The following is a 27,830-nucleotide window of genomic DNA, read 5'->3' as shown; positions in this document are numbered from 1 at the left end:
CCAGCTGGAGTCCCCACCATGGATCTCGCTTGTCTTAGATGGTCTCTCAACCTTGGAGCTGGTACCATCCAAATTAGGGCCTGTGCCACAGGGCTCACCGATGTCTTACCAGTGCCCACCTGAGAAGTCCTGCGGTCGCATCATTCTGCACTACATTGTTTATTTGTTTTTTTTGAGTGTGCGTGAATATTTTTTGAGTTTGCGTGAGTCTTTTGTAGTGTGTGAGAGACAAAACGTACATTTTGTCCTAAACGGCCCCTCATAGAATCCCCCTTCTTCTTTTAATATCAGTCTGTAAACAAACCGAGGAGAGCAGCTGCTGGAGGTTTTGGAGTCTGATGGAGGACTCTAGCTGTTCAACAGTCCTGGGTTGTCTTTGCCACATTTTCCCCTGCATGATGTGTCAAATGGTTTAAATAGGCAAGACGTCAGGACTGCACGCAGGCCAGTTCAGAACTCGGATTATTCTACTCTGAAGCCACGCTGCTGGAATGGATGCAGCGTGTAGTTTAGCATCGTTTTCCCTGAAAAAGACATCTGGATGGGAGCATAATGTTGTTGTAAAACCTGCGTATATGTTTTTGAATGGATGGCATCTTTCCAGATGTGGAAGTTGCCCGTGCCAGAGGCAGTACTTGCGTGTTTTGAATGTCTTGAGAATGAGGCGTTCGTGGTTTCCAAAAAAAAAAAATATATAGATATATGAATTTCAAATTATTTGTACCACAGAACAGTTTTTAGTTTTGTTATTATAAGTGAACTCCAGATGATGAACAATTCAAAGTTTTCCCAATTTTTTGTTAAAAAAACCATTCTGAAATTAATCCATTATATTTTGGAGTTTTTGTAGACTGGTGAACCTCTGCCCATCTTTACTTCTGAGAGATTCAGCCTCCCTAAAATGCTTTTTATATCCAGTCAGTTGCTAAATGCTAGATTTTATTTAACAGCCTTCTGTTGTCCATCCCCACTTTTTTGAGATGTTGCTGTCATCAAATAGTCTTATTTTTTTTACAAAAATAAAAATAGTACAATTTTTTAGTTTAAATGTTTGATGTTTACCATGTTTCATTGTGAATAAAACATAATTGCATTGTGTTTTGATTTACATTCTTTATGTTTCAAGGTTGTTGTTTTTTTGGAATTGTTGTTGTAATATACAAAGGACTTGTGATACTTGAAAAAAGGAATTTTCAATTTTACGTTCTGATTACCTTTAGAAAGGAGTTATAAAGGCCATAAAATCAGATTATTATTTTTAAACATATCCAAGCTGATTTTAACTCAAGTCAAAGTTTTACTTTCACAGATCTGTTTTCAAACAGGCAGTATACACTTTGAACACCAGAGGGAGCCATTTCACCTCTGATGCCTGTCAAAGCCTAAAATGAAAGAAGAGAGCAGAATCACATAAAAACAAGAACCTTTAATACCTGATGTCACAGTGTTGGTGAGAATGGAGACAAACTGAGATGCTGAGTGTGGAGTTGTACAGAACGGATTCAAATACATTTAACAACGTCGATCTGTTCGTCAGTTCACTTTGCACCGAACCGAAACCACTTTCACCAACTCGACACAAAAGACATGTCGTTCACCAACAGCAACTCCTCTGACAAGCCACTTTTAGCCATGAACAGTGTTAATTATGAGCTTCTTTGTACAGACGAATGTAGATGTCGTGGGCATAGTTCATAAACAAAAACAAAAATCAACAAAGAGCAACAGACGTGAAGCCGGAGATAAGAAGGCTGAGCAGCACTAGATCAGAACATGAAAATACATCCGCTGAAAACGGAAAGGAAGTGGAATAATTAGACACCTGAAGGATGAGTTGATTGGTGCTACTAACCCAAAGATATTCAAAGGCTACAATATTGTAATATTTAACACGTAGAGGTCAGAGAAAATCATGCAGCTTCATCTCTTGACACAGTAATATCTAATATATAAATCGCTGCTCTTAATTAAGCTTTATCTGAAGAGTAGACCTTTCGCTTTTGTGACATAAACTTTACCTCCCCTTCTTGTTTTAATGCAGAAACGCTCCCTAACACTTGTGCGGATGACTCATCAGCGTGAAGTGCTCGTAGACCTTCATTCCAAGCCCTGATAAAGAAGTAATTATGCAATGTAACACAGCGGTGATTGTAATACCTGCTGCTTGGCTCTTAATCTGTTGCATAATGCAGAATCGATCAGTCCCGAAGTGTCGGCGAACAGGTGAAGAAGAGCTCCGTGTTAAAAAACGTGGAAGTGGAGTTTGTGCCTGCTTGAGGTTTGATAACGAGCACTTTGCAGTTTTCAAATAATAATAATAATAATAATATAATCATATACAATACAGGAGAAAGCCTTCTGAAAAACAGCTGTCTTTGTTTGCCTGACATCGATTTTTGGCTACATGAGAAGACAGCAGAATTGCACAAATCACAGACCATACACAGGAAAACATAAAAGAGAGAAAAAAGAAAAACTATTAAAAACTGTTAGTACATAGTGCACTGACTGCTTCAGTGGACCTGACCCTCTTAGGAAAATTTGCTTGGCACGATTGTCATAAAAGGAATGAAAACATGTTTTAAGGGAAGGAACTCAAAAAAAAAAAAAAAAAAAAAAACTGAACGGGCTTTGACGTCTGATTCAGTTCATTCAGGCGGGGAGGTGAACGAGAGCAACTCAAAGTCGTGGTTACAGCTACTACTGGTTACCCTGAACAAATCTGAAGACAGAAAGGGAGTTGGTCATGAGCTGAACACAGACTGACACCAAAACTGGACTTTTCTCATGGAAAATATTCAAATCCCAACGCTGAAACCTTTTAACCAGAAGTGATGACAAGTTGATTCGACTGACTGCACACATGTAAACATTTTGAAACGATGCTTTAACAGTTTACACTTTGGATCTGTGGCAAAAAAAGGAATAAAATAAAATAAATCGGGACTCTTGATGTGAAACTGTTCAAGAAAAAGAACTAAGGAGTAAACGACGGCAAATGAAAACTGTCTAAATTTTGCAATGCAGCTTAAAGAATGAGAACGAACAGGTTTCTGCTTGAAAGGAAAATTACAGGCCCCATTTTCAATCGTCTAAGGTCTGAAGGATCAAAAGGGTTAAAAAAAAAAAACTGAAATCACAAAAATGGCTAAAAACTTTGCCAATTTTACACAGGCTGACCTAGAATTCAGTCTGGTAGTAGCTGAGACTTACCCCCAACATATAATCTGAGTGCTCCTTCTTTAAGTTCCTCCTTTAAAGTTTCGCCATTAACCGTTTGGAGACAACTCTGTCTGTCTGTTAGCAAAATATCTAATAAACCACTGGACATATTTCAATGAAACCTTCAGGGAATAATTACTGGATGGACATCTGCAGCTGATTATCTTTTGAAGCCAATCTAATTTAAGATGGCGGCCACAACCAATTCACTTTAGAAAACACAAAAATGGCTGTATTACAGTCACTGTTACAACTATTGAGCTAAAATTTGGAGTGGTCGTAGCTGAGAGTAATTTATAAACACACACTCCTAAGTGCTACTCTTTGTACAAGATATTTGTTTAAAACTTGCATCAATTGTTGGAATCGACAGTATTTCTCTGTTAACAAAATATCTTGTGAACCATTAGATTGATTTTAATGAAACCACCTGAAAGCAGTAACAGGATGCACATCTACAACTGATTAAATTTTGGAGTAAATCCAGGTGAAAATGGCTGCCACAGCTTGTTGATATTAGTCAACACAATAATGACTAACAGTCAACAGTTTTCAGGTATTGAACATTTCATGTGGTAGTAGCTGAGAGACGTGTATAAAGACTTCTTATATCACTTGAGTTTGTTCATAACATTAGCTTTAAGGTGTGACTTTCATCATTTCTCAACATAAAAGGATCTTAGTCTAAAACTCGATATGCATTCTTTCAAGGAAAGCGAGGCCTTTAATTGTTTGGTTTTTTTGCTTTTGATTAAAGGAGATTTTAGATCCGCGACAACATTGTGAACAGGGTTCCCAAACAGACGTGTACTCACAAATCTTATTTAAGAAAACGTCTCTCTGAGAAAACAAAACTCTCTCAGGGAGGTCGGGCGTTCCAGGAAGCCGACAGCAACAATGGAACATCCTGGAAATCTCCTGTCTACATTTTCCAAACCCTGCGTTTGCATTCAGTTTCTCACCCAGCATGACGACTGCCTGATAAACTGTGAGAAAAAAGAAAACTGTTCTCCTAAGCAAGAAAAAAAGCTACGAAAAAAAGGGGCAAAATGTAACATTACTAATACAAATGAGCTGAAGTGTTTTCTAATCGGTGTTTATAACTAGCTTTATTCAAGCAACAACATTACATCGACATCTCAGTTACTGGTTATGGTGCCTTCAGTTCCAAACATTCTTTTAACCAAATTAATCATTCAGACCCTGAAAGAGGAGGAAATACGGAGAGAATTCTCCTTTAAATTAAAGCCTTATACTGTGTAAGCAAAACATTATATTTAGCTTTTGTCATATCTCATTAAGCTAACGATGATGTACAAACTTGCATAGATAAAGTGTTGCAGCACAGAGCGGCGAATTTGAGCACATTCTTTTATTTTTACCCTTTTAGGCTCTTCTGACATCCCTGCAGCGGTTAGCTGCTTGTTGTTCTTGGGAAATACAGCCACCAGCAAAGCATAACACTCTGACCACTAACGTATGCAAGTTTGCAGGGGTTTGTTCGAAGTCTTAAAACGAAAAAGGGGCGTACTGAAGTTACGCTTTGGATCAGATGCGATGACGGCTTTAAAAAGGCATGCACAACACAATGTGAAAAACAGTTTTCCTTCTGTGTCTTTTTTACACTACAGCTATGAAGAGAGCGGCATATGGGAGACATCATAGAATCATCTGAAGGTAAAGGGCTTCACTTCCTCTCTGGGAGGCTTTAAGAATGCCTGAAGAACATGCTTTCCCTGGATTTATTAGAATTTGATGCTTTATTCTCTTAATGCACAGGGGGAGGCGCCTGATTTAGGCTCGTCTGGATTTAAGGCTAATAATTTCTATTTGGCTAAACCATCACCTTAGGACTGAGAGTTACAGGAGAGACATCGGTTTTTAATGAAGCATTAAAAAGACCTTTGATAGGAATTAAATTACTGCTGTGCTTAAAGGGGAGCGCCACTCAATTTGGGAAATTCATATATGGTGGTAATCTGATCAATAACTGGAGGCGTTTTAAAGAATATGGAGTCATAAAAACAAATATAAGTATAAAGAGAAGGCTGATGCTAAACCAAACTAATCACCTTTGTCATTTTATCACAAAAGAAGTATTTGCAGATTTGAGTGGCAGTCCTCTTTAATATTAATACATCTTTAATACGCCGGCTGGAAAAGACTGAAAAGTACAACACACAGACACGACTCTTAGCACAGTTCTATTAAAAGCGCGAGATTATAAAACATTGACATCATCAAGAGGACGTGCTGTACATCGAGCTGAGAGCGACACCAGCCTCTCATCTCTACCTCCGAATTCCCGCTCAGTGCGCACGTGGAGCGAACACCAAACATGCGTGGTGCAAATCTCCTCTGCTACTGGCTGAATCTGTAGAGCTACATGTGAGTGTGGCTTTTTGTGTGTGTGTGTGTGTATGTTACAAGAAACCAAAAAAAAACAAAATTGAGCAATAAAGTAAGAGTTCTTCCTCAGGTGGCTCCTGAGTGGGAAGAGAAAAGCATCTCATAACGTTTTCCCACCAAAATATGAGACAAAAGCAACGACCCCGACAGGGTGGCACATACCTTCTGCACATCCCCAAAACCCATCCAAATCTTACAAACATGGACGCAATGTTCGCTTGGTCTCCCTTTCGCTCACCTTTGACCTTTGCACCTCTCAATAGAGGAACATCTAGACTGTTTTCTGGCCTCATGCAGAGCGATGAATCCCAAAGCGGTCGGGGCGGGTGCGGGCCCCAACCCCTAATAAAATGAAGCTTTCCCAAAGCTGGTGGGAGAAGAAGAATGGAACGTGGTGAAACGGACAAAAGTAAGATCCTCGCAAGCGGCTCAACGTCAACTCCGGTGCGATGTTTAGGTCGGCAATGGGTCGTCGTCGCCTTTGCTGCATTTGCACTTGCAGCAGAGGACTATGGGAGTGGCCAAGAGGAGGAACGGGGAGGCAACTAGCAAGAGCAGGCCGAAGCCAGCGAAGATGCCCACGACCTGAGGGGAGGCCACAAAAACAACAGGAAATAAACAAACAATACCAACATTAGTTCTAACTTATTTCACTTATTTTAAAATAAACAAATAATAATAATTTGTAAGCTACTAAACTGAAAACTACTGATAAACTACTTTATAGTTGCATCAAAGCAACTGCAATAGCACAAAATGGCCAGCAGAGGGCAGCCAACGCATCAAACGACCCTTTTCTCCTCTACATCAAAACCTGTGTAACACTGTGACGCAAATGTACAGGTTTGATGTGAAATGGAAAATCAAGATATAGAAGTTTTTGTCAAATTGCAAAGTCACACATGCTTTACCAAAACCATGCAACTCTCAAATCAAGAGGCACAAATCCATTTGTCCTAAAGTTACAAAATATGCACTGAACAGATTTTCGATTGGAGAAAATGTTCTTCATATGAGAGTTTTATTTACTACATCATAGTTGCACATTTTTTTAAAAATCTGGCACAAATTAGCCATTTTTGTGGTAGAAAATTCAAGTTGTATTTAAGGTGCAACTCAACTGATTCGCCACATGGGGGAGCCAGACGCCTGCAGATTCAAAGCTAACAAAAAGAACGCCATAACATGAGTCACATGGACCACTGACTTAAAACAGAATTTTTTCCCTACTTTTTGGAGGACAAAGTGAAAATATTTTTCAGGATCACGTGTTGGCAAGTTTGTGCTTTTTAAATTACAGACTGCTGCACTCACTACTGTTATCCTTCTTTCTGAACAGACTGTTCTGTGGAAGAAGACACACCGTAGAAAGCACAGTTTGCTCCTGTTAACAGACCCTGAAGGTTTTATGTTTAGAAAACAACGTTCTTGTGCAACCTTTAACCCTTCCGTCTCAGATAACTACAGAAGGTAAACCTGAGGTTCACTTTAATAATTTTTTATCGTCTCAAAGGAGTGAAAAGGGATACTTTCTTTGATGCAAAACAGCGAAATTGGGGTGAGAGCAGGAGACAGACAAACAAAGCTGAACTGTAATCACATGACTCAGTCTGCCCCACTAGGCAACAGATACCAATGTGTATGCTAATGCTGAGAAAATAACCGTGACGTGCAATGGCATGAATAGATTAGTTTGCTAAATACGGAGGAGAAAATTTGCAACTGAATAAAAGAGACGACGTCAGGTTTGAACATATTCACAAACAGAGAAAGTGCGTGTCATACTCGATGCTTCATATGTCATGCATCATTTGAATGAGCAAAGTTACATGTCAAATCTATTCCAGTGCTATTTATTTGCAATATTTCTTTTGTTACGTAAAAACACAAAATAACCTGGGTTATGTAAACCTGTTTTAAAAGGGAGAAAAATAACACTTGCTGGTACATGTGGCTCAAATTGTTTTTCCACTATTGTGTGGTCAGAATAACACCAGCCCATCACAATATGGGAGTATTGGGGCCAAATGACGGAGAGAAGCATAACAAGGAAGCACGTTTTTTGCCACATGCTGCAGCCCAGCGGAGAAACGAGGGGGCGGCGGGAAGGATAGGGGTCCTCACCTGTGTTCTGTGCCAGATAACGGACGCCCTGGAGTGGCCCAGTTTGTTCCGACAGGGCCCTTTGTCGTAGTGGATCAGCAAGAAGTCATCCTGGCACAAACACACACACACACACAGATGAGGACTGACCATTAGCTGCCTGATGGATGTGAGAGGCTCTTCAGACTAGATTGCTTATCGAGTGACCAGTGTGGTTCAGACGTCTCTGCTCAAGCAGTTCAAATGATATAACATCCCCGGGTAATGAATTATTACAGTGCAGTAGTTCAATAATAATAATCTGTATTTTAGTGTCGGAATAAATGTTTAATTAGGTATGAAGTCAACAAGTATGATCCAACTCACATCCAAAGACTCCAGACAGTACCAACAAAAGGCGTGTTTGCAGTTCTTGCACATCATCTGTGCACAGCCCTCGTCCCGCTCGATGTAAACTTTACACTTCGGACAGCGTTTGATTGGTGCATCGTCGTCTTCATTCTTAAAGAAAGAGCTGGGAAGACGTAGGCACCAAGTTAGGGTCTGTAAAAGTGTTTGATTGGACAAAGAGACCAATTCCTTGACTCGGCAGAGAGTTAAAGCAGCACCTGTTTTCTCCTGGCAGGAAGGAGGTGATGGGCAGGTTGCTCTCCTGGCACGCCTGTCCCGGGTGCCAGTTAGCCTTACAGGCTGAGCAGAACTCCAGGGCGCAAACGGCACATTGGACCAACTGGGGCAAAGCTGGAGAATCGGACTCTTTAAGCTGGCACACGGCCTGGCAGGTGGAGGAGGGGCACCATGTCCGACACGGGTCCAGCAGCACCTCTGATGGAATAAACGCCACATGAGTGCAACTTACAAAACAAACAACACAGAACAGTTCAGAGAAGTGATCAATCTTTTCAAATTCTCTCCTAAAGTAGATATAACACACTTACCGAAAAGAACACAACCTGGTTGGTGACTTTTATGCACATCTGACATATATGTTACCCTCCAAATTTTGTATCTTCATATTCTGTTGACTTACTTTTAATGATTCTCTAGCTTTTGGAACTTTTGCATCACTTTTCAAAGACAAAAGCTCCTTTTGAGGATTCTTCCTTCTTTATAGAAATCTTTGTCTCAGTTATTTTTTGGTGCTTGTTCTCATTAATTTATGCCTGCAAGTGAGATGTTTGTGTTTTATATACGCTTTGTCACTGTGTAGATGGAGAACCTGCAGGGTGAGGGCCATCAAAGAGTGATTGCACAGCTTGGTTCCTGTCGTCTTGTTAATAATATCAATTACCAGCTCTCCGTTAACGGTGTGAAGCAAAATGACACAGATGTGATGTTATCTTAACAGCAGAAATGTACAAAGTTAACATTAATTACAAAGAAAAAAAGGTGCAGACCTGAAAAGTGTGGTAGAGAAGTAGAAATGACGTTCAAAGGACTTAAATGCATTGTTCTAAATGTCCTGCTTCAACTAAGATGAGACATTTTTATTAATGTTTGGCAGCAGATTTAACTGAATCATTTGATCTCAATCCATACAATTTATGCGTTGAGTCCAAATGATTTCTTTAGTTTCTGCATCACAAACAAATTAGAGACTGCAAACTGAAACTTAGAAGAGAAAACAACCCTCGTGCAGTTAAAAAGAAAACAACCCCGCCTTCAGCAGGTGAGTCTTTCCAGACAGTGTGAGCAGCCTTTCAGGCACACGTGCGACGAGCAACTGTCGTCACCTTTCTGCGTGTCACTGTAAAAACGCAGCATCTCTCGAGGAAAGTCCACGTGCGTACACTCATAGCCCACAAATCACCCACTTGAAACCCGGAGCTATCGCTGACGCACTACGGCTGCTTTTACACTGACTCACCCCTCTCAAACTGAAGCTTCTTGTACCTCTGCATCATCTCCGTAGCCACCATGCACTCAATCTGCAGAGAGGTGGGGGGGGAAAGGTAAGGAAATTGTGCATAAATATAGAAGCAATTTTACATCAAAATCTCATTTCTAAAAAGATCAAGTCCTGCTACTTCTTTGCCTGTAAGGCTCTGGATTCTCATTCTCACAGAGAAATTCAAACACTGGGATGTGCGCACCCAGGCTCTCTTGATGGGGTTAGGTGTAATCATTGAACGGTCAATGAAATGAACAATCGGACTTTGTAAAAGAGAACCAATTACAAGGTGAAGGCGCCGCTGACGGAACAGAAGGAGATGAGACTGTGTGACTGGCAGGGGTGGGTAGGGTTTCACTAAGAGTCAGTGATACTAATTGATTCAAAATGCACTGCTGCGGTGAGCAAAACCAAAGATGAGACGGCGCTAAAAAGAGCGAACCCAGCAGCAAAAACTGCCTGGAAGAGGAACAGGAGTCATTTCCAGAAGTTTTTATATAACATAATAGGTTACAGAGTGTTCTACAAGTGTACAACTTTCTGTCAGAGGAAAAAGAAAAGTAAAGCAACCTAAAATAAGACTGGCGCAATGGTATGACGAGCAAGCGCTCTAAAATGGGCCTAAGATTAAAAAATAATTCTTCATGTTTGTGCACAATTGTGAGGATAGCAAAGCAGATTTTGTGTATAAAATCTGCCTCCGTGCAAAGTATAAGAATCAAAAAAGGTCATGAGGATAATATCGTTCCACAGCAACAAAAACACTTTCAACCATACCTCATTTTCCAGCAAGTGTCCTCTTTTGGGACAGGCAGAGTCGGGACAGCTAATTGCAGTTTCAAGGCCTTCTTTGATCAGGAGCTCCACATACTGCTTCAGGCACTAAAAAGAAGAAAACAATAGTGATTTACTGTGATAGTCAGCCGGCCAGCTGGATGCAAAGCAGAACAAAACAAAATAGAACATAGATTAAAAAAAAATACAATAATGGATAGTCTGTCTGACTGTGTGTGTGCAATATGTGGTGCCAGAAACAATTTCAAAGATTAAAAAGTGAAATGTTTGACCTCTGTTTATAATGCACGGCATGAACAGGTTTGCTGACAAACCCTCAACCTCTGTGGGAGTTTGGAACCCGTTCCAGCTGAAACAATACAACTCTGATTGCATTTTTTGATTGTAGTGAATCAGGTTGTTTAAGAGAATACACAAGAATCCAGCAGCAATCAAACAAACATCTTTTTCAACTTTTATTTTTTTGATTAAACGAGGATCCTTTTGGTTGTGTTACAGCTTGTGGCATAAATTTTTGAAGGTCATTTTTTTTTGTATTAAAATCTGGAAAATCCGATGTTTAATCCCTTACTCTTACGAGTCTTTTGATGCATTTTGAACCCTCTGGACACCTTCTATAAAATACTACATCAAAGGTCAGAGGAGTCCAGTGAGAATTCCATGTCAGACTTCCTGTCGAAGCCTGTGTCTTCTTCAGATCAGTCCTACATGATCATGTCTTAAGTTTATATCGAACTGAACTGCGTCTTCATTTTTGCTCCAGGTCTCTCTTCTTCTCTGCCCACTAATGAAAGCAGCCGGGTGCATAGACACACTAACAGTTGTTTTTGTTTTTCAGTACAGTAAAGGCAGGGGGCCATGATTTTAATCAAAGACACTTGAAACACAGCTCTGAAATATAAAAACCAAACCGTTAAATCTGATGGAATACAGTAAAACTGTCAAACATCACTGCCCGTCTTCATTACAGAACGCACCATTTTATATTGTAAAAGCAGAGAGATTACAAAATGTGGTTTTAATGGAAGTCAATGAGGGATTTTTGGCCACGAAGGCGTCCAGAGGGAGGATCTGGCACTACTACTCCCTCTATTATTTATCATATGGAAAATAATTGATTTTTTTTCTGTCTCTGTTCTTTAATAAATATTTAATAATTCAAAACATTAAATATTTAAAGCATTTAGAAATTTGAAGGGTTAAAATAACATTTCAAGCAGGGCTGAAGTTGATGAAAGGATTCAAGCAAAAAATTGGAAAAATAAAAATAAAAACTAGAGAAAAATGGTCAATGTATGAGGATTTTATTGCAGATGTTGAACCCATACATTTTTGCCACAAAGGTGTCCAGAGGGAGTATCTAGCATGACATAAAACATACTAATGCAATCAGTTCAATTTTGTTGCTAATCTTTGACATATCCAAGGCTCTAATCACCACTAAAGCCCTGTCCCCTTGCTATTTATTATCGGAAAAATAATTTATTTAAAAGAATTAAACTGGCATTTAAAGTAATAAAATCCTAAAATCCTGAAAATAAAAGACAGAAAGAATATATATATATATATATATATATATATATATATATATATATATATATATATCAGTTGAAGAAGTATCTCGAGCTTCTAATGTTATTGCAGTCTGGAATAAATTGTGTTCCCTGAACTTTGGTTCACTTTTGTCACCACCCAGTCTGCGTCTGAGGAAGTTGCAGCTATTTTTGGCGCTCGTTCGCAGAGTTTATTTCATCCCCTCGTAACTCAACATGTTAGTTTTTTTAAAGGCAAAAAGCTTTGACTCTTCTTGTTTCACTTCTTTCACAGAAGGAACGTAAAGTTTTGGAACGAATCTTGAAAACAACACTGATTTCAACACAGTGAAACTTTTTTTTATGACTTTGTTAAAAACACACCGAGTCTCAGTCAGACACTTTCAAACATCACTCATGCAGGATGCATACGAGCCTGAAATGTTGTAGAATAGAGCTTTCTTTCTAATTCTTTTACATTTGAATGGGCTTGTTTTGTGGATAGTCTAATTTTCCATATTGTGTTGAACTCACCAGTGTACAGAAGACACATTGGCACTGTGTGATGGTGGTCATCTGCTCCAGAGGGAACTCTCCAAGGCACAGTTTACAGGAAACCAGGGGGTCCACGGCCAACTCCCATGTGGGACGGTACCGTGCCGTGGTCATCTTTACCACCACAGAGCTGAGAAGCCCAAAAAGAAAAATTACAGTTAATAATGACTGAAGGATTTCTCAAAATGACAAATATTGTTTGGCCACCTTGGATACCAAAGTTTTAAACAAAGATCTCATGTGACCTGTTCGTGCTCCGGGTATGTGTTGGGGATGACTCTGAGGTACCACCACACCAAATGTTAGTGCAATATCCATAAATCTGATAAAGATATAGTAATTTTGGAGTTTTCTCATGTTGATTAACTGTGGCGCGCCCCTTAAACTGAGTTGACTTCAAAGGATAATCAGTAATAGATGCACATGTAATAAAAACATCCTGAGAGTTTCATTAAAATCTGTCTAGTCCTGTTCTCAGTTCTTGAGATATTTTGTTAACAGACAGACAAATACACACAGACAATTACATCATTGCCCACCTTTCAGTGATAGGCCATAATTACACTGTATGCATCCAGAAAAACATGAATATCAGTGACAGAAAAGCTCAGTCTTTTGTGGCCAATTACATAATACCCTCTACATAATAGAGTCAGTGACGTTCTTTCACAGAATCAACCTGACTGCATGAGCACAGAAGTGAAAACGCACTGAGTGGTGTCTGCTAAGGATCTCCACACAGTCACAAAAAGCCCTCCTATATGCAAAATGACACCAGCTTTCCAACATAAATGGCCAATGTCAGCTGTGCTCAGCTTTACTTCAGGCCACACGCTTTGTGGCATCAAACAGCGCATGATACAAAAGCTCCTGAAAATCCTGTGGCCATCAACTTCAGCCGTCTGAGCTCTCCGGTGAAATTTTCGCTCTGAATTAAGTAACATGTTTGTTTTTTTTTCTCCCCCCCCTCCCCTCTCCTCAACTGTGCGTCTCTTTTGTGAGAGGCAGAACGGGTTATTTTAGGCCGTCTCGTCTCACTCTCTGCAGCTGAGAGCAAAGAGCACCCACTCGACTGTTTACAGGAAGTGGTTCTGCGCGCACGGCTTCGGCACTGTCAAGCTCTCCCATTGCTGCTTAGCAACCAGCTGAAGGAGGATTTTTAGAGATGGAGGGTGCATGGATGGAAGGAGGGGGTGGGGGGAAGCAGAAAAGAAGAGTTTGCAGTTTGTTGTCAATGGTCGCAGTCTGCCTCAATTGGCGACGGGCTGTTGGCAGAAGAGGACAATGGACGGGAGGAGGGGGGGGGGTGGGGGTGGGGGTTCAAAAGTTCATAGAAACGCTCCATGGACTCGTGCAGTCTCCATGTGCTACCCGGTAGCACAAGCAGCGAGGAAGCTCTGTTATGTGGGCGCTGAATTTGTACACAAAAACTTAAATAGCAGTTTGTTATCAGTTTGGAGCCAGGGACTTGCAGACACGACTCTTGAGGGGGTGCTTGTTTTTTTTTTTGTCATATAATAAAAAATATATACAACTTCAATTCCAAAAAAGTTGGAATGTTGTGTAAAATGTAAATAAAAACAGAATGAAATGATTTGCAAATCCAATAAACCCATATTTTATTCACAATTGAACACAAGCATTTAAAAAATGTTCAAACTAATAAACTGTACAAGTTCTTAGAAAATTAAAAAAACGGTAATTTTGAATTTCATAGTAGCAGCATATGATGCCATGCTGTTGTAATGGATGCAGAATGCAGTTTAGCATTGTCTTGCTGAAATATGCAAAGCCTTTCCTGAATTAAGACATTACTGGGAACATTTGTACGCTGCCAATGCCATCGCCACTAATGCACCCCTATACCATCAAAGAAGCAGGCTTTTGAACTGTGCGCTGATAACAAGTCACATGGTCCCTCTCCTCTTTAGTATAGAGGACATAGCACCCTATGTCCACAGGGAGAAAGGGACACTTGCGGACTTCCAGTGTTGCTATGGAAACATGTAAACTAAAACTCGAATTAGCCCGCTACAGAATTCCATAAAGATTTTTCACAAGTTAAATCTGCAGGACAAATACTGACGAGTGATGTCAATGTATATCAAATATGGGTGTAGTTTTCCTAATTCTAAAGATTGTTTAGAACCTTGGTGAAGATGACTTGGATTCAGACTTTGATTCATAGCTTTGGAAATGATAAAGCAAAATCTATTGTTTGTACTAGTAAAAGAGCCCTTTAAATATTACTGTTGCCATCTACAAGTTTCTTAGTTTAGGCATTTGAAATGTTTACGATGTTCTATTGTAAATAAAATATGGTTCATGTGATTTAAAAATCATCGCATTCTGTTTTTAATCACATTTTACACTTTTAATTTTCAAAATTGGGGTAGATAACTTATTTGCTGTTGCACTGTAATGGTAACATGTCAGTAACAGAATCAAGTTAAATGTCTGGAATGACGGTGTCAACAAATAATCTTAACGTATTAAACCAAACAGCAGGACTTGCCAAAGAACTGAAAAGATGATAGACAGTTCCACCTCTCCAACACGACTCAACCTTGAAATGTATTCACTGAACTGCAGCTGCGTTTAACAGAACAGATGCTAAACGATTCAATTTAAAGCCTGGGGACATGATTCAACACTTCTGTATCTCCAAACTGTACAGCAGATGGCTGTTCCAGGAGAAACTGAAATTAGTCAGTTTTTCTCCTTCTCTATACACAGTGATTTAAACTATGCAGAGCAAGACGGCTGTGGCTCTCGGGGTGCTTTCACACTTGAATCCATTTCTCTTCTTGCAGGCTTTTCTATCGGCTTTGCAAATATAGCAACAGACTGGATCGATGGGAGCAAATGAAATGGTTTCATACAGATGGACTGAGAGACACAGAGAGTAAGTGTTCATGTGAAGGAGGTGGATAAGTGAAATTTCTTTGATGCATCATTTATTAGGTGGTCCATTATATTTGGGAAAAGACACACACCAAACCCCCCACCCCCACCCTAGCATATACATACAATGTGCAGGATATGCTAAGTAATGGGGCCATGTAAGTCAGCTCATTTCAGCCTCTCACAGTACCATATGTCTGAACAGTTCAGGCCAAAGAGTATAGGAAAAAAAGAAATCAATAATGTAAGAGTCGGAGGTCAAACATCCCTCTCAAGTGGTGGTCACCATGTGTCACTCATCAGTCTGAAAGGGTTGCACTTAAATATTAACTGGCCGCAGCATAATTCATGCTGTAATGACTCCACAGCCAGTGGAGAAACACCCAGACATGCATTAACAATCCACCACGTAATGAGTGAAAATGGTCGCCTAGGAGCTTCAAGTAAATGGAACTTCTTCCTTCAGCAGAATCCATATGATGCCATCCATTAACGTCATTGTCAGAAATAACAAAACAACTTATTTAGTTTCGTTGTATTTTGTTTTTTTTCTTGGAAAGTTTGTACGACTCAGTGACAGTTAGGGTAGTTAAACTGTCAAAGTCTTGGTAAAAAGCAAACGATTTATTTATTTATTATATATATATATATATATATATATATATATATATATTCAGTGTTACCCAGTAATGGCATAGGAAGAGAAACTATGCAGTCTATATACACATACTTTTGTTTTGCAAACATAGGAAAAACTTCAGCCAAAGATGAACACATTGGGAAATAAGTAATTGTTTACATTTTGGAACTCCCATGCAAAAGTTGCCTGGAAAACTTATAATGAGATGTGACGCTGCTATTAAAAGTCCTGTTTATTTACTGCAAAGAAATAATGTGACAGAAACTCTCAAGTACTGGGAAGAAAAACACATCTACTCTCATTATGATAACAATTGCAATTTCTAAGAGTGTTTTCTAACATTTATCTCTCACTTCCATTTAGTCTTTTCTGAGGCATTATAGTTCCATAGAACTCAAATATCTCATATTGTAGAGTTAAACACACAAATAACTCAAAACAGGAACTGATGTAAAATCCTTCACTATTACAGTAAGTTGCTTGTAGAGGAAATGCATCCAGCCTGTTTATGAATGAGAAGGTCAGGTAAATGGTAGCAAGTAATCTGAAATGTATTCATTGTAACATTTTTAGTAGCGTCAAACGAGTTGATACGATCATTTTTAATTGTGTTACTTACATACACTGCCCTGTTCAATTAGGGGAAAAAACACTCCAGGTCATAGAGTTTATGACAATGGCTTGTTGGTCTAATTTATATGACTTCTTAGATTTCTTTTCTAAAATATTCACAGCTAACAAAACTTTGCAGATATATAGTAAATCCCAAACTCCCAGCAGCACCATATGGCTGAAGCCATCTGTGCTAAGGCAATAAAAAGCCTGAAAATGTTTATGGGTTACACTGACTTTCTACTCAATACTAGTTCTGTTGTATAAGAAGAACATAAGCAATAACAAAAGTCTGACAAACTGTACCAATCTCCAACACAGACGTACAGACAGAAATAATATTATAAGCTGGGAATGATTTGTAATTGCCTGTTAAAGCATTATTTCTACTTTGTTTCTCCAGCCTTTTTCAGAATCTATAAACACAACTTCCTGGCTTGTGAAAACAAACAAATCCTACCTGAATATTTTCACATCTGGACTGCTTGTTCTGTCATTTAAAAATGAACTCCTACACTGCACACCACTCCTGTGCACAAAGTAATTGGGACCTTTCCAATGTGCACATGTGCCATATTCATGGTATCTGGGTAATGAACGTGACAGCGTTCGATTCATGGGTCTACAGTTTGACACACACAGGTCCAAATGATGGCAACAATGCTTGTCAACGGTTTATTTAGAAGAAGAAAAACAAGTTTGAGTGATCACTTATCATGAATTTGATATACTTTTTGTGTTCTTATAGCCTTTGAATGATTATTTGTACCAATCAAACATAATTTTCATTTTTCTTCTTCGACTTGTGGTTGTTCTTGGTCTTTTAATTTTTTGGTATCATCGTATGGTTGGGAGTTTTATCACTGGGCAGATTTTCTAAAGAGTCATTTTACGAAAACAAACAAACAAACAAACAAACAAACAAACAAAAAACAGCACTGATCAATGAATTAGTGAAACAATTAAAGTATATAAAGAACCCATGTCTTGGCTCTCTAAGTTTACCTGGTTAATGGTTTACAGTGAATTACAATTCATGAAATATATAATTATATTAATATAGAGTCACATCAAAGAGTTGCATCCTTTATATATCTCACCTAGAGTGGATGCGGAAGCAAGCTGCTAACAAATGCCAGCTGTGGTGAGACTGGGATCATCCCACACATTATTCTTTTGCACACACTGATATTTTTAAACACATACTCAAACATGTCACTCAGCCGATTTACAAGAATCAGCCGTCATCCAGCTAGACGGGTCTAAGAGCGCGTGTTGAAGGATCAGCAGTTAGAGGTGCCAAAGTGTGGAGCCAGAGCAAGGAAAAGCCACAATGTTCCTGACAAGAACCCACCTGGAGTATATGGACAAGCCAACACAATGTGTAAGATTGATGTAACAATGGGCATTAAATTTACTAAATTATCAGCTAAATTTAATCTTTGGGTCCAACTTTAGTTTTTTGGTAAATATAATAAATAAATCATTTCAGGTTCAAGTCATTTTTGTAATTGCCTTTAACTAAAACATATACATTCAAATCCATTACCTGAAATTAAGCTGCATTGAAAACGTTATGGTTACATGAACTGCAACCAAACTCAAACTGGTTTGTTTTCTAGTGAAGGGTCTGTAATAGGCACTTCGTAGTGCAGCTGTCTACTCCTCCCTCCCAACTTCCTTCCTGTCTTTCCTCTCTCTAAAACCCAGTCCTCCTCTTTGGGACTCATTTGTGACGCCACTAAGTTTCATCTTAGTCATATCCTCGGTGTGTCCCACTGCAGAGACAGTATGATGAGGAAAAATATGCAGGGGAAAACTAGGGAGACGGGGCTAACTGCCAATTAAGCTCGTTTTATAGACTCCCTTGGTTCGCTTTACGACCCAACAATTCCTTGTTAGCTCATTTGGTCAAGTTCTCATAAAAATGCCCGATTTGAAGCCGTGTCATCGAAAGAGTTGATGGGATTGACAATTTGCAAAAAGGTTTTCAGAGCTGCTTGAGTCCTCCCCTCTTCCCTCCCCTACCTCAATAAAGACTGACGTATGTTACAAAAGTGTTTGAATGTAGAGAGAATTTTACTTTCATGCCTGATCTTCAAAACCCTCGGCTGCTTTCATCTTTCTATAAGATACAAGAAAAATAGCCTCTAACATGAATCAGAAACCGCCTTAAGACCATTTTTAGTTTTCTCCTGTATATAGGAACTGTTTAAGTTCTGAGTGGCATCTTCTGATCACACAAGCAGTTCATTTGCTCCAGTTTAATTAATAGAAATTTTGCGATCTGAAAATATCCAGTTTAACTTTACTACCTATGTACTGCCTGAAGTGGCTAATTTAACTAATTATTGTCTTATTTGCAAGACTGCTTTTATTAGCTGAAGGGACAGAATTTGCCGAAATGCAGATAATTTTAGGCTTAATGTGAAAAAGATTGTGAATTTGTGAGTTTTGATATATTCTGTTCCTTCCTGGGTGAAAACAAGGTATTAATAGTAGGTAAGAGCACAATATAACCAACTACTTCTAACGCAAAACAGAAATGATTCAAATACAACAGTTTGTATCATACTGTATGTCTTCATCTCATGTATAATGTGTTCAGTTTATCTGAGATATGTGCCTTTAAAATATACAAGCGTTTCTGGTCAAAAATATAAACATTATCTGCCGTGACTACAATATAGTTTATGTTTATGAGGTCCATAGGTTGACTTAAAACCATTTTGTGATAAGCCACAATTCACAAACTCAGGATGACTTTGCTTTGTACTCTTGTGATCAACTGACCCACATTTAGAACTCAAAGTGCACACCGACCCGTTACTTTTGGACAGCTCAGTTACTCAAAGTGGACGGTGGCATGCCTTTGTTGATGGACAGCAGCGAGGGACAGATACAGTTTGTCCCTGACATGGAAGGGGTGCACTAAGAGGGGAGCTAAGAATGGCGGTGGGCCTAGTTTTCCCATTCCTTGAGGAGTTACACAACCACCTAAATATATTTTGGCGTGGTGAGAGAGGTAGAGAAGCTGTTTGTGTTTGTGTGTGTGTGTGTCGTTGTGTTTCAAATGACAAGGCTGTTCTGTAGTTTTGGCCTTACAGAGACTGATTATATCTGGGTAGAGCACAAAACCTCCAGTCTCATGTTTACTTGGTTTTCTGCCACTGCTGTGCTTCAATGTGAGCCAACTACCAATAGAATACACAGCTAGTGTGTAGGGCTGCTTTACTTTATTTGCCAGTTAAATTGTTGATGTGATAACACTGAAATAAAAATTACCAACAGCCTTAGCTGACAGATCTCTTTTTTCCCCAGCAAGGGCGAACTTATTTATTCTGATCTCGCAAGTAAAGTCTCATCCCCCTCCGCTAAGTTACTGCAACAACTCTATGCCAAATAACAGTGTATATGTAAACACAAAAACCTCAGGAGTGCAGTTGGAGGCTTTCTGGTGTTTGAAGTAATTCTACATTCAATACATTATTTGTGTGCCAAACTTTGAGTAATAAAAACGCAGGCCTATTTTATTGCTGGTAGCAACAATTCACTGAGGGTATTGTCACATACCAATCACCCAAACCTCCCAGAATTAACAAAAAAAAAAGTGTAAAAGGCAAAGTTTGGCACGGTGAAACAAAAGAACCAGTAGGAGTCCAAATAGTTATGAATAGACAACATTTCCGGTGTACTGGGACCTAAAGCCCCACAACCCTAGAGCACAGACTCTGGTTACAAAAATACAACATGGCAGTTCCCATAAACCGGGTCCACCTGGCTTTAATTCCCAAAAATGAGAGAAGTGGGGACATTTGGTTTAGTATTATAATGGATGTCAATGGGTTGAGTGACATGGACCTAAAACAGAAACAGGAAAAAAAGAAAAAAAAATTAAGTGAATGAGTGAGAGAAAAATAAACAGGAAATCAGAGGAAACAAAAACACGAGTTCAGCTGTATTTTACCGAAACAAACTCTTCCAATTTTCTGTAAACCTGCACAGTTAGACAAACAAGTGAAGCTTAGGCAACACTTAATGACTGAGTGTTGATATTTATAAGATTCTATGGCATTTTCAATGTTCGGCTTTTCTCTTGCAGTCATGTGTTTACACTGAAGAACTACTGCCTCATGCACTCTATTTTGGGTATTACATTTTTCTGTCATTTAGCAGTAAGCCATTTTTTTTATATCTCTCAGTACCTAAGAAAACACAACTAACAGTAATTATCTGTTCTGATGTCAGAGGTAAAAACAAAGGAGTTATCTGAATTAACTTCAGTACAATCTTGGTCAAGTCTCTAAAAAGCCATCTTTGCACACATTATTGTCTCTAAAGCTAAGTGAAGGTGACAAGCGTGCCACACTGAGACTATTTCTATTGACAGATGTGGAGCGCCTGGGCAAAGGGTCGACTTTGCTGGCGGGTTGTTGTCACTCACTGCTTTTTACAGCTTCAGTCTTTATGTTTACAATCTGCAGCTAAATTACAGTGGATCGACTAAACTCTTAGGCGACTTTTTTTTATAATCAGACATGACATGACAATCAGACTGCAGTATTTGCGTGCATTCACGTCACAAACCACCGTTGTTACTGGATGTGTGAGATGATGCCATTGCCGTTTGTGTTTGTGACCATTTTAGTTTTGTCAGTGATTAGATCTGAGTGTGATCATTGCACATCCAGCTGACAACTCATCACCATTTGTTCTACTTTAAAGTCAGTAGATGTTGCGTTTAATCACATACTGAGGCACATTCACATTTTACATAAATTAGAGATAATTGAGGGTATTAAGTCAGTTCCAGGGATGTGCTGATTTGCAAAACAGGACCAAAGCAGGACTAGCATGTGCCCCTCAAAAGTAATAATGATAAATAGTATGGGATAAGTTGCATAATGTAAAAGCAAATGAGATTCGGCCACTCGGGGGCTTATGTGGAGACAGATTCTAATGTAAGATGTAAACAGGGCCATGTTGACTGAGGTGAAACATTGTGGAAACTGGCAACAAATAGTGAGGCTCATTCACCATTAGACTCAAGTACAGAAAAAAAAAAAAGTCGCACAGCTTTTAGATTTAAAGAGGATGCATTCACAGAACAGAAATATCCATATAGATAAAATGGTCAAGTATTCTGACACAACATGCACAGCTTGGAAAAACAACACAGTCCACAGGTCTGAACTGCTAAACAGACATGCACAGCAACAGTGGGTTTATTTGATATACGAGGAGCTGTTTAAAGGGATCAATCAGGCTGTCTTTAATAAATTATTAAATGACCTCACATCCCAACTTTTATTCTCCTTAATTTTATCTACAATATTTATCTGCAGCATCTTTTTTTATACCATTTTTCACAGCATCTCTATCAAATAAAGAACAGCTCAGACAAAATGTCTCCGAGCTGCAGCTGAAGATCTGCTCTTTGTTTTATATTAATCAATATTTTTTAACTGTTCCCTTCCATGAAGCTTATCATCGAACAAACAGTCATGGTGATGTGCCGATGGCGTCCTTGATGAAAGTAATGGAAAATGTTTTTCTTCAGCTAACAATTATGTTGTCCTGCACGGTAGGGCAGAGGTTAGAGCAGTGGTTAGCACTGGTAACTCACTAATAAGAACTTCCATGGTGACTTAACTTCTGTGTGCATATACACACTTTATACAAGATTCCCCATGGTAATATTTGCAGCAACATACAGGAAGTTAAATATAAAAACAGCATCTGTCATTTGCCTCAGCTAAATTCAGCACCTGAATAGAATAACAGAAATATTTAAATGGATTCGATTTCATGTCAAAACTACACATTTAAAACTGAAATACCAAGTGAGTCTTCTGGACAATGAGGGCTGTTGTCATTCCACCGGACAATGGAGTTTTCATGGCAAGAGGAGGCGAGAGAGCCACTCCGACAGAGAGCCACTCAGAGCCTAATCTGTGGCTGAACCATTCCCAAGAAATTTCAGGAGTTATGTCTCTGCAGACAAAACAAGAGAGCAAAGACTCGGCCTCATTCCAGGATTATACGCACGCTGAGAGCTCTCCGAGCTGTACGCTTCACCACAGCAGAGACATCGTGTGTGTGTTGCTCCTCTGCTCGGCAGGCCTCGCGGTTCCCACTGATGGGGAGCTGGTGTCACGTAAAGAAATCCCAGTCTCCGAATCACAATGCAACAGAATCAAGAGGAAGCTCGAATCCTACCTTAGGAAATGCTACTGCATCCTGTTGTTGGATTTGCCATAGATACACACAGGATGTAAACCCAATAAAAGAGAGGAAAGGAAAGAAATACCCTTCAAAGAGATCTCCCCATCAAAACAGGAAATAAAAACTCCATGGCGATTTGTTTATGAAAAGAGTTTTCTGGCTGAATACACCCTAATAGCCCATATTTAACATCAGCATACTAATCCAGTCCTATTGTTCTATATGTTTATGTCATCCATAGTAAATTTAGTTTATACTTTACAGATCAAATGAGCTGTACAATAAGAAAAAAAAAAGGCAAATATAAGTATAGTGTGTGGAACATCCAGTCGAGAGTGTTGTGACATGAGGACTAATTCTACTTACAGTAATCGGCAAGTTAGATGAAAAGGGATTTCTATTATCAGATAAGATGACAGGAGAGTTTTCTAATCATCGTTCTGAAAGCTCTGAAAAAGCTGGCCAACATCCAAGCTGAAACCCCACCAATACATCAACGGAGGATTAGGTTTTCTTTGTGCAACATCGCAGAGAATAAGGAGATTCCATGTGTACTATGATATAATTACAAGATTAAGAGAATTCAAAGAAATCTCTGCACTAAAAAGGACAATGCTGACTGATCGTGGCACAGCATTCAGAAACGGGCTCAATGCTGCTGTGGAATTTACTGAAACCAGCATCCAAGATGGTGCGAAGAGGCACACAACACGCACGGCTGGGGAAGCACCTTTATGATGAATGATTTATCCAGCAACACGTGCCCCGATGCAAATAATAACTCTGCTCCTGGAGCTACAAATTCCTGGAAAACACATTTTCTGATCATCACCATGGAGGCTGACAAACTGGCCCAGCAAATGGGCCTAAAGAACAGAATGTTTTACACTTAGTACTTTCAAAAGAAGTTTAAATTATAACGGCATATGGGCAGAGAAGTACAGATTAAAACAGACCTGCGTTGCCGTGCAGACTGTTGGTTTATTTGCTCCACGCATGAATGCTGTTCCATGCGCTGGATTTCGGCTTACTACTGACTAACTGATGACTCACGGACTTCAACTAATTCTTTCCATTGTTTCCGAGAACGACTCCCCGAATGTGTTTTTACTTTTTAAAGGAAAATTGGTATGCGGAAAGTTTCTGTGACAAAAACAGTCAGGAATAACTTTACAGCCAAACTTTTCTTAAAGACAAAACTTTTATCCAAATCCAAACTGGAGCATTTCCAGGGCTATGAAAATTCCTGAGAATAAGTAAATTACTATCATCTGACCGCAAATATCTGCACGAATCACTGCTTGAGAGCCTAAAATGGCTTCCTCGTAGTATTTAAAGAGAAGACAGTGTTCAGTTTCTTTCCATCTAAAACAACTTTATTTTCTGCTTATTTGTGTGACTCACTCAGCCCCGAGGGCGAGCTGCGGCGCACACATTAACTGAAAAAGCTTGAATCTTGGGAAGTGTCAGATGGTCAGCAAATTCTGAGGAGCGTTACATAACCGGGTCTCGCTTTACAAGCCATACCTGTCTGGCAGAACGGAGCCTGCGAGAACGGTTCAAAATGCCTCGGAAAAAAAAGGCACAACAACAGACCGACGTGACATAACGGCCCCATTACAGCCCCCACCGTCTCATCCCGCCTGAAAACAAGCCATAACACACAGAAATGAAATGCTCCCCGCCCCTCCCTCATTTTCAGGAGCTATTTAGGACTCAGCCGATGAGCTTTCAGAGGTTGCATTCCCCACAATCCCTGGCTCCGAACGCACCGCTAACCTGGAAACTGGCACCGCTCCGAACACTCAGCCACAACGCTCCGCTGAAGTGGCATTTGAGGGGGTGTTGCGTAAACCCTGGCGACCAGACAGCAGAAAGACAGACCCCTGAAGTCAGATTACACCCAAATGACATCTTCTCACTGAGAGTAAAAGGTCAGTGGAATAAAGGAGTGATTTACCAAAAGCACACACACAGGGATGTGCTGAATATCTGAGGAGAAACAAAGTTCGGTTACCTAACCAGGATAGTTTGACATTTAGTGCTGCCAAGTCCTCAGAGATCCGCATCCGTTTAGAGACCTGGTTCTGACAAGACTTCGCAGGCCACGAACGGAGTGTAATTAAGTTTTAATGACTACTTAGATGTATTTACGCCGACGGGTTGTCTCATTTCTAATCTCCTTAACGTTAGGCACTGCTTCCTGACCTAGAAATCCTCGGAGCCGACCTCTCCAGGAGCACGCAGGATCCTGGTCCGAGGCCCAAACTTGTTTACCATAGTTTCAAACTAAGATCATCTTATGCTGAAAAATGACATACGTACGTCCGTTTTGACCAAACCCTTGAAAATAACGTCATGCACCATCTCGTGTTATTGTGTGATGTGTTAGTGCTCAGAGGATGACTCTGAGCTACTACTGTCACGCCAAAAAATGAGCTCAATATCTGTGAAAGTGACTGAGTTGTAGCCATTTTTGTGTCAGATGAGGTCATTTAGATGTGGCAGCCATTTTGAATTGGATTAAACAAAAATATTAATGAGTTGTAAATATACAGTCAAGGATTAGTTTCTGAGAATCTCACTAAAATCTGTCAAGTAGTTTATGAGATATTTTGCTAACAGACGGACATGTTAAACTTAACACTTAATGCCAAAGATTTAAGCAAAGATGTCGTGTATTGTGTAGTGATTGGAATATGTGTTGAAGATGGCTTCCAGCTACCAACACACTAAATTTTAGCTCAATATCTGTAAAAATGACTGAGTCAGAACCATTTTTGTGTTGAATAAAATTGATCAACTCTAATGGCTATCTTAAACCGGGCCGACTCCAAAACTGAATCAGCTGTAGATGTACACAGGGTGATTACTTTTTTGAAAGTTTCATTAAAATCTATGCAGTGGTTCATGAGGTATTTTGCTAACAGACAGCTTTGACGTCAGTAGTTAATGGCAAAGTTTTATAAACAAATCTTGTGTGATCAGTAAGTGGTCAGAGTACGTGTTGGGAATGACGCTCAGCTACAATGACACCAAATTTCAACTTAATAGCTGTAAAATTTTCTAAGTTATAGCTTTTTTTGGTGTTCGTTAAGGTTCCTTAGCTGTACTTTGCAGTGGTTCATGAGATATTTTGCTAACAGACACACAAGCAAACACATACACGTGGGCACAGACATTATCACCGAATACAGTTTAAAGACAGCAAAGTCGTAGCGCACAAACGCAAAGGTTGCATTTGCTTCCGTGCACGTTAATAGGCGTGTTTAGGTGTTTTTGGTAGCTTTTAACGGAGAACAGGATCAAGAAACCCCAGCCTCGTTCCATCGCCAACCCCCCCTGTGGGAACCGTCTGCCTGCTGCCGGTCTCTGAGAAGTGTGTTATTGCTTTGCAGGAAAAAAACAAAAAACAAAACACATCTATCTCTTGTTTTCAACAAATCTGCAGCAGCGAGGGGAAGGGAGTAGCAGCTTGATGCTTTTATTCCCCGAGTGGCCCTGGGAGTGAGCTTTATTTTCTGAAGAAAAGAAAAAAAATAGGAGAGTAGTGCTTTATAGGATCGCTTGCATGTCCCTGAAACGCAAGGGAAAGGATACACCATTCTCTAATTGTGTGTCTGTGTGTGTGTGTGTGGTTTAGCTGAAAAGAAGCACGAAGCCCAGTCGATGATGTGGCTGGAAACATGAAATTGGAGTGAGAATCAATAGCAAAAGCACAGGATGAGAGGCGAGCTGTTTATTCCCCATGTGGCATGCATTGAATCTTAAAGCAACAATGTTTGTTTGTGTTTTCCTCAGCACCAGTCATGTCCAGCTCACTGCAGGGAGATAAAAGCATCACATAGCAGGGCTAGAAGGAGAAACCCCAGCGTCGTGTTGAGCGCCTCCCTTCACAGAGACGTGTGTTTAATCTCAATCTAATCTCGTGGAAATCTCAGGGCACTGACTGACCGGACGACCTTTCCGGGCTCAGTGGAGCCCCTGACTCTTTTGCATGTTAAACTCAGGAGCTCAAATAAACGTGATCCGAGGCAACAATTGCAATGACAATCCTGATCGAGCAGCACGTCTCACTGGCGTCTATTTAAAGCAGAGCTAGAATGCTTCACATTGAGTAGCTGCTATCAGAAAACCTGTATCTTGCAGTGGAGATGAGAAAATGAGAAAACAGGGGAGGGAGGATATTAGGTTTTGTGAAGCCTTACCTGGCTTGCTGGGATAACGCCGTCTCGTTGGTGTGACCTCACAGGAGGGGCTGCAGAGATGATCTCCTGAATTGGATTAACGAGGAGGCCGAATCAGGCGGAGGGGGAGGACATCTCTCCGAAGGGAGGGAGGTGGGGTGATGCCACTGTTTTATTATGGATCCCTGAAACGTCGGGGTGGAAACATTTGACCTGCTTCTGACGCCGAACCGCGCTTGAATTTCGGGCTTTCACGCCCCTCCCGCCGCCGCCACCGGCGAAGCAAAAACTGCGACTAAAAAATAAAAAAATACAGAAACACGCTGCAGATAAATAAGCGAAGCCAGCGGGAAGCAGAAGCTGCAGCTGACCCCCCCCCCTCTCTCCTCTCCCTCTCTTCCTCCGCTTTCCTTCTGACAGTCAGTGTTTTTTACAGCGGGAGCAGCAGCGGTCCGCCCGCTGTCGATGATACCGAGCTGTGCGCCACGTCCAGCCGTCACAAAGCGACGCAAAGTCCGCAAGGAAAAAAAAAACAAGAAGAAGAAGAAAAAAAAAGAAGCAACTATCTCGTTGCGAGGAAATCCGGGGGCGGTGTGTTTACCTCTCCTTCGCTGCTGCTGCCGTTCTCGGTGGGAAATCAGCTGCTTCTCTCTGGAGAGACGCCATTTGTCTAAATAAATAAACAAATAAAAGCCCAGGCTTCCAGTCTGTTGTCCTGCGCTGCCCCTCCGAGGAGGAGTCAGCGGCGCACCTAC

At 40.1% G+C, this 27,830-nt stretch overlaps 1 protein-coding gene across 1 annotated transcript; it reads right to left on the bottom strand.

Annotated features, from left to right (window-relative positions):
• Positions 1–3,926: 3,926 nt before the first annotated feature.
• On the bottom strand, positions 3,927–27,765 carry rnf144aa (ring finger protein 144aa). Its single transcript, XM_037977839.1, has 8 exons — positions 27,097–27,765; positions 12,487–12,637; positions 10,403–10,507; positions 9,602–9,662; positions 8,343–8,559; positions 8,101–8,248; positions 7,756–7,845; positions 3,927–6,216 (listed from the first exon to the last, which is right to left on the bottom strand). The coding sequence occupies exons 2-8, from the start codon at positions 12,619–12,621 to the stop codon at positions 6,085–6,087; spliced, it is 888 nt and encodes a 295-aa protein (XP_037833767.1). The 5' UTR covers positions 12,622–12,637; positions 27,097–27,765; the 3' UTR covers positions 3,927–6,084.
• Positions 27,766–27,830: the final 65 nt, after the last annotated feature.

The sequence above is a fragment of the Kryptolebias marmoratus genome, linkage group LG10 (assembly GCF_001649575.2).
Source record: "Kryptolebias marmoratus isolate JLee-2015 linkage group LG10, ASM164957v2, whole genome shotgun sequence".
NCBI classification, from domain to species: domain Eukaryota; kingdom Metazoa; phylum Chordata; class Actinopteri; order Cyprinodontiformes; family Rivulidae; genus Kryptolebias; species Kryptolebias marmoratus.
Note: the sequence above shows the minus strand (reverse complement) of the source record. Positions and strands in the feature narration are given on the sequence as shown.